Source organism: Giraffa tippelskirchi, chromosome 5 (genome assembly GCF_054371585.1).
Source record: "Giraffa tippelskirchi isolate mGirTip1 chromosome 5, T2T-mGirTip1v1.2.pri, whole genome shotgun sequence".
Classification (NCBI taxonomy): domain Eukaryota; kingdom Metazoa; phylum Chordata; class Mammalia; order Artiodactyla; family Giraffidae; genus Giraffa; species Giraffa tippelskirchi.
Window position 1 is genome coordinate 113,155,345 of NC_137279.1, and position 13,896 is coordinate 113,169,240.

Genomic DNA, 13,896 nt, shown 5'->3' on the forward strand with positions numbered 1-13,896 from the left:
ATGGGGTCGCTAACAGTCGGACACGACTGAGCGACTTCACTTTCACTTTTCACTTTCATGCATTGGAGAAGGAAATGGCAACCCACTCTAGTGTTCTTGCCTGGAGAATCCCAGGGACGGGGGAGCCTGGTGGGCTGCCGTCTATGGGGTCGCACAGAGTCGGACACGACTCAAGCGACTTAGCAGCAGCAGCAGTAATTGTTAAAAGTAATTTTTAGTGACTTTATTTGGGTGTAATGTTTTGTATATTTTGTGTCTTTCTATTTGTTTCCTATTTTACAGAACAACTGGCATTCTGAAGGGATGGAGTCAGTAAGGAGAAAATCCAGAACTGGTTTTACCTGTACTTCATGTTCCAGAATAAAGTTATGTGTGCAGTTTCTGCGATAAAAGCAACAGCTTAGGGATTTTGTTTTATTTATTGGAGGCAGGATGCTAAATTAGGGGATATCATATATTGAAAATCAAACTTGTGCCGTGCACTCACTGCAGGGTTAAAGTACTTTGATAAAGATAAATGTGCATTTATGCAATAATGTCTAAAGTAGGCACTGGGCAACTGCACCCTTTTACCTGCATTGCACCCCTTTACCTGCCCCTAACGTCTAAGCTACTTTCTAAGGAAAACCAATAAGCAATTCCTACTTTTCCAGGAAAACCAATAAGCAATTCCTGTTTTGGCCTAACTCTCTGCCCAAAAGGAAGGTGAGTGAGAAGAGATTTCACCAGGCTTGCGTGAGTCACGGATGTCCTGATGTCTGTGCCTCGCAAGACTCAGCCCACACAATTCGCATTCACTTTAGTCAGCAAGGCGGCTGCTGCAGTAGACAATGGGCGCTCCAAAGTGCGGGGGTTAAAAACCAGAAGCACCGGTTCAAGAAGGAGCCCCCTTTTCCAGATGAGCGAGCTCAGGGATTCCCTGAGGAAAATTTCCAGGCGCTGCCGCAACCCAAAGGAATTTTAGGGGTGTCTCTGGGGGAGAAGAGGGGACCAACCCAGCCCCAACTTGAGGGTGCCAGAGAGAGTAGAGGGGGGTCGGGGCGCCACGGAGCGGGGGGTATTCTTGTGAAGGAAGGAAGCTCCTCTTAACTCTGGAAGCCCGGCCTTGGAGACGCGAGGCGAGCGGGGGATGACCTCAATCGTCTCTGCCACGTTCCAGCCAATCAGTCCCGCATCTTGGCATCCGAATCCAGGACCCCCGAAGCCAGAGGCGGCGCGAGCCAATGAGCAGTGGGCCAGGGAAGAAGGACAAGCGGCCAGCCTATGGGGGCGGAGAGGCCCGGCTCCGCGTATCCAAGGAGCGCCGGGCTCGGGCTCGGGCTCGGGCTCGGGGGTGTGGCGCAGCGCCGGCGGGGGTGGGCGGGAGCGCCCGGCTGCAGGTGTCCGCGGCGTAGGCATTCGGCGGCGATGGAGCGGCCCGGGGGAGCTGTGGGCAGCCTCTCGTGCTGGCCCCACGGCCTCGGCCTTTTCCTCTTCCTCCTCCAGCTGCTGCCGCCGGCGACCCTCGGCCAGGACCGGCTGGACGCGCCGCCGCCGCCCGCTGCGCCGCTGTCGCGCTGGTCCGGCCCCGTCGGGGTGAGCTGGGGGCTGCGCGCGGCCGCGCCCGGGGGCCCGGCTCCCCGCGGCGGCCGTTGGCGCCGCAGCGCGCCCGGCGAGGACGAAGACTGCGGCGGGATCCAGGACTTCGTTAGCAGGCTGGCTAACAACACACACCAGGTGAGCGGGCGCCAGGTCCGGCCACCTCCCGGACTGCGAGGTACCGACCCTCGTACCCCCGGAGGCCCGTCCACCAGGCCCGCGCAACCGGTCCCTCTTTCTCTGTCCGCGCGCCTCGCGTCCCCGAGAAAGAGACCCCGGCCGCGCGGCGCCCGCGCTCACCGGGCCGCGGCCACAAAACTGCGGCGGCAGGAGGGCCGAGTCGCGCCAGGGGAGCGACCCTCGGTTGTTGCGGCCCTGGCAGCTGTGTTTCGTCACAGGGGAGGCCGGCTTAGACTTTCACAGCATTCTTTTTTTTTTTAAGTTGTCAAAATCTGTCGAGCGTTGTTGTTTTCCGTCTGTATGAATAATTAGGATCGAGTAACGCTATCCCCTACCAGGAAGCTGCAGGAGTTAATTACCTCTTAAGTGGTTGGAGAAGTTGGGGCTGCGCAGAAGCAAAGGTGTGCCTTCGTGGGGTCAGTACTTTCAGGGTCGGTCTCGGGTGTTCAGAAGTACCAAAGCAGTAATCAGGTTCCTATGTGTGTTTTAATAGCTGAAGGAACAAGGTTGTCTGTGGGATTACAGTATGTGATCTGTCTTACGCCTTCAATTTGGTATTCTGTCTTGGTATTGGACTCGAACCAGGATGTCTCCATACTGTTGTAACAATGGTTTTCTACGGTGAAGAAACACTGCAGAGATTTCTCCTTTGAGCCAGGTCTTCGGGGAAAACTTTAGAAATTGTGGCGGTTCTGTCTCGGGACAAGCAGGTCAATCTTTGCACACTACTGGATTGACAGTAGTCAGTGTCCTGGCTACTTGCTCTAGTGCAAGCTGGGCATCTTCCTCATATTTTTTCCTAGAACTAACGATTTATTTGTTGCGTAATGTCTTTTCAGTTCAGTGCATTTTCTCCGTTATATCTCTTCCTCTTTCAGAGAGAGTCGCGGTGGGGACAGAGGTGAGTGGCTGACCGCACTTGTCTTTGTAGAAGCACATTCCCTATCAGCCCAACTTCAGCCTCCCCTTTATCTTTCTTCCTCTGCCTGGACTAGTTATCTGTGCAGAATTCTTTGTTATGGGGACCCAGGGCAGTTGCAGCCAAAGCACAAGCAGTCAGGGAAAACTCTTGCTAAATGCAGTCCAAACAACAGCTGTAAAAAGGTGGCCAAGCTAATGCTGACCTGTGGGACAGGTTGGGTGCACATAGGGCAGAATGAGAACTGGGAAGTCTTCCTGTTTGACAAGGAAAAGAAAAATGTTGTAGACTTCCATCTCACAGTGGGGAGTGGAGAAAGGCTTTACAACACCAATGCCTAATTTATAACGGGACCACTTCCCAGCCAGCCAGACACAACATTCTTACTCCAGACACAGCGTTCTTACTCCATATTTGGATTCTTCTCTTGCTGATTGACCTACCTTTAGGACCTGCTGCTACTCCTGGATTTATTCCTTTAGTCAGAGTCTTCCCTGGTTGGTTTGAATTGATATGTCATTTGTAATATATTGGTTTCTAGAGCAAAAGTTTGAAAAAAAACTGTCTCAGGAGGTGCTTAGGCCAGATCTGCTCAAGAGCAGATCTGAAATCTCATTCTTTGAAGTCTCTCTCTCTCTCTCTATATATATATTTTATTCTCCCTTTCTTTCATTTTATTTAGTTACTCTTTCCAGTGATTTTTTTTTAAAAACTTGCTTTTTAAGTCTTCTTTCAGTGACCTTCTTTAAGAGAACTATTTTTGAATTTCTTAATCGTCGACAGTTTCTTCAGAGATCCCATCTTTTTTATAGCATGTATATGTAAGTGGAGCCACTGTTAATAATAATCACCTTAGAAATGGTTGAATAAAGCAGTTCTTATCCGTGCACCCACCTTAACCAAGAATTGTTATGTAGTGGTCTCTTCTGCTTTGCAATTCTGTGTTTTTAGAAGTCATAATCAATCATCCTGAACTCTGTTGAAGAGATCTAGTGTTGTGAGAGCCTTTATAGACAGTGTGAAATAAATATATCAGCATGATTGAACAACTTTCTAACCTTCTCTTAGAAATATTGTATACTTTGTACAACTGGGAAAGTGCCATTTAGAGTAGTTTTTCGTAAGATAACAGGGTTCAGTTCCTAAGAAAAATCAAAAGTTGCTGGTTCTCTTCTTTCTTGTTATAGGGATAACCTGCTGTTCATGTCAAGCCTCCTTCATGTAATCAATGTAGGTGAATGTTTTCCACTGTCCAAGATGTGTTAGATATTGGAGATGCCAAGATACAAAGAAGAGATATTCAAACTGGAGAATGAAAAGCCTCCAAGTTTTTAGCATATCTCCTAGGCCTGTTCCTGTGGCCTATTTAGCTTTGTGAGACCATGCTGGGGTTTAATCTTTAGAAAGCAAAGTAGAACTAAAGCATGAGAGTGCTTTTATATTCTTCAAGTTTTAGGAGACCTTGTGCTGTAATGACCTATATAGACTTGGTCTCTTCAGTCATGAAATCCAGCAACTAAGTATGTGTGTGTATTTATAAATGCTTTTCTTCTTGGACTCAATAAATAACCTTCCTTTTGCCTTTAATCCCAAACTCTTTTCATGACACACTTTTAACTGATTCTTGCCTTTAAATGCTTAGAGTGTTCATGACATGTATAACCTTTGTGCAAGAGAGAAGTTGAGCAAGCCTAGAAGATATTAATGTTGGTTGCTAAGTTGGATTGCTTCAAAACATTCCTTCTATAAGCACCCCTTTGAGGTTAGGCCTGAAACTCTGTCTTAAAGAAACAGATGAAATGCCTTGGCCAGAGTTATGGCAGTGGCTGACATAATTTCCTCACTTCTCATTCCTGAGTTCAGACCTTTTGACAATTTCCTTAAAACTTTTAACACTCAGGATTAATAAAGCCAGGAACTGTGGTTCATTCTCTGTCCTTCTGTTCCTGTCATTAACTGTTTCTTTACGTGTAACTGCACAACTTCTACCCCAACATCAAAGCGTCTGGTTTCTTAAATAAAACAGGCCCTGTAGTGAGGCCCTGTTGTATGGGGTGTCAGTTCTGAGAAGAATGTGTGTGTTTGTTTGCTGGTGCTGGCAGGACTGAGTCCAGGCTGACAGGACTAAATGTGCCTGTTGGAGGCTTTACGGAGCGGCTGCTCGTAGCCTGTTGCGGATCTTTGTCACACCCGGAAATCTGAAGGTCAGTGCCTTTAACTGCCCTGAAACTTTCTAACTGCCTTTTTTATTGCAGTACCCAGTCTCTCTTTATACTTCCTTCCCCAGCACTCCCACCCTTACCCTCTAGTTAATCTTCTCTTGAGCCCTGTTTCATCCATTCGTTTTGAGGTCAAGGAATAGGAATTCTCTAGGCTCTCCTTCCTGGTCCTGATTGAGCAGAATGAGCAAAATCCTGTTGAGGACCCCGCACCCATGCAGTATATCCATCAGAGCTGTAACCCCTAGGGGATGTTAAAATGACTTTTGTGTCGGGGATTTCAGTTAGCAGTATCAGCCAAGTTGATGAAGTATACTTGTCTGGTATCATCTGAGGTTTGGTTAAGGTGAGGGTCGAGAGCTAGCCACACAGAATAAATGGCTCAAAGGGGATACAGGGTAACAATTAGGTAAGTTCTCTGCTGACTCAAATATTTGGCTCTGCGCATAGTGATTTTTAATTAGAAAATTAAAAACACTGGTCAGTTTCTACTGGCAATTTTCTTTTTGTAACGGTGATAATAATAGGCTCCTCATCCTGCTGTTTTGATCTGATATTTTGCGTTAGGTTCACAGAAGCAGTTAACAGCCTCTTTTGCACTCTGCTGATTTCACATCAACTCTTGCCAGTAAACGTTGGGTTCTCAGTGAGTGACTACAGAGACCGTGCCCCACAACTTTGCCCTAGTTGGCCTGTTAGTTACTCTCTTGTGATCCTCAAAGAAAGGGCAGTGCTTAATGCTGAGTTGTAGTGGTCAGATCAGGAGAGTCACATTTCCTCTTCCTCCTCCTCAAAGTTCTCTCTTCTCAGAAAGTGGACTGTGCCTTGAGACTGGAGAATAAAGTGCAGCTGTTTTATACAATCAGAAGTTAAGTTAGACCAGAAGTTAAGGTAGACCAGATATCAAATTTGACATGTAACTAAAAACACGGCCTTTTAGCAAAAGGTTGTGTGCCAGTGGCTCCAAAAATATTATAAAACAGATACTGCATTTGTAAATTTCTAAAAAAAAAAAAAAAATTTTTTTTAAATTATCTTTTTATCTTTTTCTAACCAGTGTTTCTGTTATATCTTATACTCCTTTTTAAACACTTAGTGGAAAACTTGTTCTTCCCACTGTCTTTGTGGTCTCACTGATCTGTATGTAGGTAGTTCTGAGGAGTAATGGGGCTTGAGGAACAAATTGGTCAATTTCAGTCTGTCCTAGGCAGGTGTTTTTGGTTCTTTTTTTACCTTCTGACACTGTAATGATGACTACAGTCAGTTCAGTTCAGTTCAGTCGCTCAGTCATGTCTGACTGTGCGACCCCATTAACTGCAGCACGCCAGGCCTCTCTGTCCATCACCAACTCCCGGAGTCTACCCAAACCCATGTCCATCGAGTCAGTGATGCCATCCAACCATCTCATCCTCTGTCATCCCCTTCTCCTCTTGCCCCCAATCCTACCCAGCATTAGAGTCTTTTCCAATGAGTCAACTCTTCGCATGAGGTGGCCAAAGTATTGGAGTTTCAGCTTCAACATCAGTCCTTCCAATGAACACCCAGGATTGATCTCCTTTAGGATGGATTGATTGGATCTCCTTGCAGTCCAAGGAACTCTCAAGAGTCTTCTCCAACACCACAGTTCAAAAGCATCAATTCTGCGGCGCTCAGCTTTCTTCACCGTCCAACTCTCACATCCATACATGACCACTGGAAAAACCATAGCCTTGACTAGACGTACTTTTGTTGACAAAGTAATGTCTCTGCTTTTAAATATGCTATCTAGGTTGGCCATAACCTTCCTTCCAAGGAGTAAGCGTCTTTTAATTTCATGGCTGCAGTCACCATCAGCAGTGATTCTGGAGCCCCCAAAAATAAAGTCTGACACTGTTTCCACTGTTTCCCCATCTATTTCCCATGAAGTGATGGGACCAAACGCCATAATCTTAGTTTTCTGAACGTTGAGCTTTAAGCCAACTTTTTCACTCTCCTCTTTCACTCTCATCAAGAGGCTCTTTAGTTCTTCACTTTCTGCCATAAGGGTGGTGTCATCTGCATATCTGAGGTTATTGATATTTCTGCTGGCAATCTTGATTCCAGCTTGTGTTTCTTCCAGCCCAGCGTTTCTCATGATGTACTCTGCATATAAGTTAAATAAGCAGGGTGACAATATACAGCCTTGATGTACTCCTTTTCCTATTTGGAACCAGTGTGTAGTCCCATGTCCAGTTGTAACTGTTGCCTGCTGACCTGCATACAGGTTTCTCAAGAGACAGGTCAGGTGGTCTGGTATTCCCATCTCTTTCAGAATTTTCCACAGTTTATTGTGATCCACACAGTCAAAGGCTTTGGTATAGTCAATAAAGCAGAAATAGATGTTTTTCTGGAACTCTGTTGCTTTTTTGATGATCCAGCAGATATTGGCAATTTGATCTCTGGTCCCTCTGCCTTTTCTGAAACCAGCTTGAATATCTGGAAGTTCACGGTTCACGTATTGCTGAAGCCTGGCTTGGAGAATTTTGAGCATTACTTTACTAGCATGTGAGATGAGTGCAATTGTGCGGTAGTTTGAGCATTCTTTGGCATTGCCTTTCTTTGGGATTGGAACAAAAACTGACCTTTTCCAGTCCTGTGGCCACTGCTGAGTTTTCCAGATTTGCTGGCATAGTGAGTGCAGCACTTTCACAGCATCATCTTTTAGGATTTGAAATAGCTCAACTGGAATTCCATCACCTCCACTAGCTTTGTTCGTAGTGATGCTTTCTAAGGCCCACTTGACTTCACATTCCAGGATGTCTGGCTCTAGGTGAGTGATCATACCATCGTGATTATCTGGGTCATGAAGATCTTTTTTGTACAGTTCTTCTGTGTATTCTTGCCGCCTCTTCTTAATATCTTCTGCTTCTGTTAGGTCCATACCATTTCTGTCCTTTATCGAGCCTATCTTTGCATGAAATGTTCCTTTGGTATCTCTGAATTTTCTTGAAGAGATCTCTAGTCTTTCCCAATCTGTTGTTTTCCTCTATTTCTTTGCATTGATCGCTGAGGAAGGCTTTCTTATCTCTCCTTGCTATTCTTTGGAACTCTGCATTCAGATGGGACTGTCTTTCCTTTTCTCCTTTGCTTTTCACTTCTCTTCTCTTCCCAACTATCTGTAAGGCCTCCGCAGACAACCATTTTGCTTTTTTGCATTTCTTTTCCATGGGGATTTTCTTGATCCCTGTCTCCTGTACAGTGTCACGAACCTCTGTCCATAGTTCATCAAGCACTCTGTCTATCAGGTCTAGACCCTTAAATCTATTTGTCACTTCTACTGTATACTCACAAGGGATTTGATCTAGGTCATACCTGAATGGTCTAGTGGTTTTCCCTACTTTTTTCAATTTAAGTCTGAATTTGGCAATAAGCAGTTCATGATCTGAGCCACAGTCTGCTCCTGGTCTTGTTTTTGCTGACTGTATAGAGCTTCTCCATCTTTGGCTGCAAAGAATATAATCAACAGTCAAGGTTGTGTTAATAGAATGTGGCTTTGAGCTACCTGGGTTGGGTGAATCTTCATGATAGACTCTTCATACTTGTAGAGGCTGTTAGGTGAATACCGGACATGTGGGGGTGTTTTGATTGTTTCTTCTGTTTTTCTTTTTAAGATTGGAGCTATTTTTCCTTCTCTGTTCTCAAGCACAGTCTCAGGAAACCACAGCAAAGGTAGAATCTTGCATTCAGAGCCCGTGGTGTTTTGCTGAGATGGTTTTCTATTCAAGTAGTTTATTTTCTGTTTTGCATTTCAATATCTGGCCCTCAACTTCTCATCTACAACATGAGAAGTTTTGGACTAGATTGAAAATGTCTAATAAATTCTATGATTCATATAGAAGACGAGGAGGCCAGAGGTTGTGATCACAAATGTTTATTGGTTGATTCCAAGTTTAGAAGCAAACTGTGGCTGTTCTGCTTCCCAGTTGAACTTGAACATGGCCTGGATTTCACATCTAGGGTAATTTGTTACCACCTCCAGAGCTTGCTTCAGTGAAATATGAGTGTTCCTGAAGATAATGGGAGTATTTTTGTCCATATATTTATGAGAAATTTAACTCTTATTTGGGCAAAAATACATTATTATTCCTTGTTGATTGGAAAAAATCTAATGCTAATCAAAGCTACTAGCTTGGATAGTCCAAAAGAAAACCAAATAGATACCTAACAGTAAATTTGTTTTCCTTTTCCTTCCCTACAGTACTCTGCCAAAAATGAGGCTTTTTTTTTTTTTCTTTTTGTGATGGCTGCTTGTGTGTTTGAAAATAGATGGTCAGCCTCCTATAAATATACTCAGCCCTGTGCTAGTTAGAAACTTAACGTGTGATTAATTGGCTTGATTTAGATTTAGATTTCTTCTTCATTAGAAGAAAATGTATGTTTTTTTCCTTCTAGGGCTTATGTATCTCTCATGTTTGCTTTTGTTAAGAATTTTGCTCTTTTTTCCTGAATGTTCTAAAAAACTAAGTTCTAATATTGTAGTTGAGCCTATTTGCAAATCTAGTTCAACAGTAAGATCACCCTGAAGTACCAAGAGAAATTGAACTGGGAAGGAAATTTTTAACTGACTTTACTACTTCTCAGATAATTCAGATCAAATGTTTATCTGGTACATGCTCTTTGTCAAAGGGATTCCCGTCATAAGCGTGTTATATACAAAATTCGAAAAAGAAGTCTTAATACCCAGACTTCCCTCATGGCTCAGACAGTAAAGAATCCACCTGCAATGTGGGAGACCTGGGTTCAATCCCTGAGTCGGGAAGATCCCCTGGAGGAGGGCATGGCAACCCACTCCAATATTCTTGCCTGAAGAATGAATCCCCTTGGACAGAGGAACCTGGAAGGCTACAGTCCATGGGGTCACAAAGAGTCAGACACGACTGAGTGACTAAGCACAATACTGGATTTGAATCCTGATTCTGCTGTTTCATAGCTGTATTGTATGATCATAGATAATCACTTAACTTCTCTGACCTTTATAGTTTTGTTGTTGTTTATTCGTTTTACTAGAGAGTCAGCTTTAGGATTATTTGGAGGGTCAGATGAGAAGTTTTATCAAAATGTTTGTTAAAAGTAAAATATTGTGTAGGTATCCTTCACTTAAACACTTTTGGAGTTCTGGCTTGTGCAAAAGAAAAGTTAAACATTAAAAAAACCTGTATTGTTGTCATCTTAAGGATTTAGCTGTTTAGTGATGGCTTGCTGAGAGTTTGAAGGAATTTTAGAAGAAGCCATGATGACTGCCATGCAGTAGTCTGGAAAGGCCTCATGGATGAAGAGAGAATCAAGGTGTGGAGGGAATTCTTAGGGAGACTTGTAAAGGCTTGGAGGTAGGGAAGTCCACGATACGCTCAGGGGATGATCAGCAGAGACTTTCTGCTGGGGAGAAGTAGTTGATGAGTATGAATAAGGTTTCCAGAAAAATCTAGTTAAAAAGATAGCTCATTGTAGGGGAAGGAACGAGCCAGGAAGTACGGGGAGGGAGTCTGCTAATGGTACTTACTGGGAAAAGTGTTTTAACAGTTAGTGGTTGACATGAGGCTAGAGCTAGATAAACCAGAGGTGGAAATGGAGAGCCAAGAAGAGTTATCCTTTTAGAGATCGACCATTACTGTGGTCTTGGAAGAGTGTGTCCAGCCCAGAGCAGGACAGAGGGCAGGGCAGACCATCTTTTGTCGTTGAAGTGCTCCAGGTTTCAAGGAACGCTCCAGGACTCCTGGACCTTATTGAAGGGGGACATGAGCCCAGGGATGAGAAGTTCAGGAGCTAGAAGACAATGAAGCCTGTGAACAGATTTTTCTGAACATCTGTCAACAAGGATAAAATTGAACTCTTGCTGATAATGTGCTTAACAGTTTGAATCATAGATTGTTAGGCTGATTACCAGCCTAACATTGGTATTATTGTCAGCTCTCTTACCAGCGAGGCTAAATAACTTGCTTACAGGCCAAGAGCTGGGTGTAGAACATGTATGTCCTGTGGGGCTGCATTTGGAAGGTTGCATAGAGATATTTTAAGTCAATTCGTTTGCTTTAGAGGTAAGGCAGGATTATAGACCCTAGCTGTAAATCATGTAGTCGTGAATTCGTCTCTGCTCCTTAAGGTCATAGTTCCCTCAACAGAGCTCAGTTAGCCTTTCTAAGCTTCAACTCCGCATCATGTAAAATGGAGTATTATCATAAGATTTTGAAGAGAAAACATTTTGAAAACCTTGAATCCTACCATATATGTAGGATTTATGTCATTTCTTAGTAAGCCTGTTGATCTGTTTCTGTGTCCGTAGAGCCCAATTGTCAGCCAAATGATGCTGGTAAATACCAGCTCCCGAGGAACATGTGCATAAAAGGAGACAGATGCGGCATAAATGTATTTGGTTTCATCACTTGGCAGGGTTGCGTGACAGCCTTGGGTGGGGGTGGCAAGAATGAGAGTGAGTCAAGATTGGCAGGAGTGTAAGAAGCATATGTGTTCTTTTTTTTTTTAACCTTCATGATTACAGCAAAATTTAACTTGTTAATATGAGTGATACTAACAAGTAATATTAATTTGAGTCCTTTTAGGCGTTGATTAGGAAGGAATGTGATCTCAGGTTAGACCTGGATTCAAAGTTTAGTGGTGACTAGGGACAGATGAATCTTAATGAACCTTAGTTTTTTCATCTATAAAATGGATATACTAATACCTACCTCTTAAGGTTCTTGTGAAGATTAATTAGAATTTGGTGTGTATTCCTCCTTTATTAAAGGTATTTTATGATGGTTATCTTCACAAAGCTTCTAATAGATTACTAGTTAGATGCTCAGATATTTGTGTATGCACTTAAAATTTTTTTTCATAGCTGAAATACTCGAGGAGAATGAGTATGGTTACTCACAAGAACCAAATCTGGATTAAGGAATACGTTCTACTTATGCTCTTGGACTTGGAGTTTAAAAAAAACTAGATCTGATGAGGGAGAAACTGTCTATCCAAAGTGTCTGTTTTTTTAAAATGTTATTTATTTTTAAGTGGAGGATAATTGCTCTACAGTGTTGTGTTGGCTTCTGCCATACCTCAGCATGAATCAGCCATAGGTATAAAACTGCATAATAAACCTAAAGCTTGGGGCTTCCCTGGTGGCTCAGTGGTAAAAAATCTGCCTGCCTGCCAATGCAGGAAACATGGGTTCAGTCTCTGGTCCAGAAAGATCCCACATGCCTCAGAGCAGCTAAGTCCCTGTGCCTCAACTATTGAACCTGTACTCTAGAGCCTGGGAGCCACAACTGCTGAGCCCAGGTGTCACAATTACTGAAGCCCGCATGCCCTAGAGCCTGTGCTCAGCAATAAGAGAAACCACCACATTGAAAAGCCCGTGCACCGTAACCCGAGTAGTGCCTGCTCGCCACAACTAGAGAAAGCCCGTGCAACAACAAAGAGCCAACATGGCAAAAATAAATTTTTTAAAAAACCTAAAGCTTAATGAAGGAGAAGAGAAATATTATTGAATTATTTTTTATTATGTGCGTATGTCTTTAAAGTAGCATTGCACCACTTCCTGGCCTACATTAACTCTCTGCTCTAGTTGAAGTTACCTTCTCACCAGTCGCTTTAGCTTGCCATGTGCTGTGTTGCTTCTCCATCTCTGTTCTCGTGCCATTCCTCCTGTCTGAATGCCTTTCTAGCTCTGCTTGGTGTTTTCTGGTCTCTCCTACGGCACTTAACAATGCTATGTAACCCAGCACTTTACTATAGCATTCAATTTTGTATTTACTTTCATTTATCCCATTGGTATTCTCCAGATTATAGACTCCTTAAAGATAGTACAAGTATGCCCCTTAACTTCGCCCTTTGCCTCACACAGTGCTAGAGAAAGAGTAGTCAGCAAATGGTTAGTCTGGAGTCAGACAGACATTTGAATCCTTGCTCTGCCACTTATCAGGTATGTAACTTTGGGCAAATTACTTAGCCTCTCTGATCTTCCTTCATCTGTAAAGTAGCAGTGATGCTTTATATATCATGAGTGCTCAGTAAAGGTCAATATTATTATTATTATTATTCCTTAATTCAACCATTTTTTATTGAGCACCTACCACATGTTAGACCTTCTTCTGGATCCTGGGAACTGATATAGAACACAACAGACAAGATCCCTGCCTTTATGGACCAGTAGACAAAACAGACATTAAATAAATATGTAATTATAAATACAGTGAGTATCAAGAAGGAAAAAAGCAATTGATAGAGCTCCTGAGAAATTATTTAAGCTGGTGCTTAAAGATGAATAGAATTTTTCCTGTAGGAGTGTCCCAGGCAGAAAGAACAACATGTTCATAAATGTGGGGCTAAAAAGAGCATAATGCCTCCAAAAATCTGGAGGAAGGCGCATGTGATTGTTGCAGAAAGTCTCAGGGTCTGGCCTCCACACCCTGTCGGAAGCCATGAGCTTTTATGGTTCAGTTAGCTGGCAACTGGTGCAGACCCTTTCATCACTTTCTTTTCTTTGAAATGGGACTAAGATGTAAAAATTAAATCCTAACGGTTTTGAAATTTAACTGATTTATTAGGCATGAATAGAAATGAATTATCCCATGAAAATGAATTTTTCAAAAACTATGCCTACCCTTTTAAGTGCCAAAGTTTTTGTTGTTTGTTTTTTAATGGATATCTTTCTAAAATACTTCTCTGCCTCCTTAGTCAACAGTATGATCTTGGATCGTTAAGGAGATTAAATTATGCTGTACCACGACTCACATTATTTTAACGTGGTGTGGCATTAATACCCTCAAGGTCTGTTGAGATTTGTGGGGCTATTTTCACCCATTTCGAATGGCCCAGATTTATAAGCTTAGTGAAATGGTCTGCCTTGCTGAAGTTTACTCTTTTTATCCTGTAAAAATGATAGTCCCTTTTCAAGATCCTGTTCCTTCTCACTGCTGTTCCTGTGTCTAGAAACACTGTCCCCCAAATTTAACTTCTATAAACTAAAAAATTTTACTTAGCTTAATT

At 43.1% G+C, this 13,896-nt stretch overlaps 1 protein-coding gene across 16 annotated transcripts in view; it reads left to right on the forward strand.

Moving 5' to 3' along the window:
- Positions 1 to 1,323: 1,323 nt before the first annotated feature.
- The window catches only part of SORT1 (sortilin 1), a 70,669-nt gene continuing 58,096 nt past the window's right edge, over positions 1,324 to 13,896 (forward strand). For 11 of the 16 annotated variants that reach the window (XR_014052955.1, XR_014052954.1, XM_081487103.1 and 8 more), the window contains exon 1: positions 1,324 to 1,716. Coding sequence is in view for 9 of the 16 variants with exons in the window: in XM_081487103.1 (XP_081343229.1) it covers positions 1,408 to 1,716 (309 nt within the window). In the remaining 7 variants the exon portion in view is untranslated. Of the gene's footprint in view, positions 2,160 to 4,779; positions 4,882 to 13,896 lie in introns of all 16 variants that reach the window. The other 5 variants (XM_081487114.1, XM_081487117.1, XM_081487116.1 and 2 more) reach the window with 4 other exon arrangements.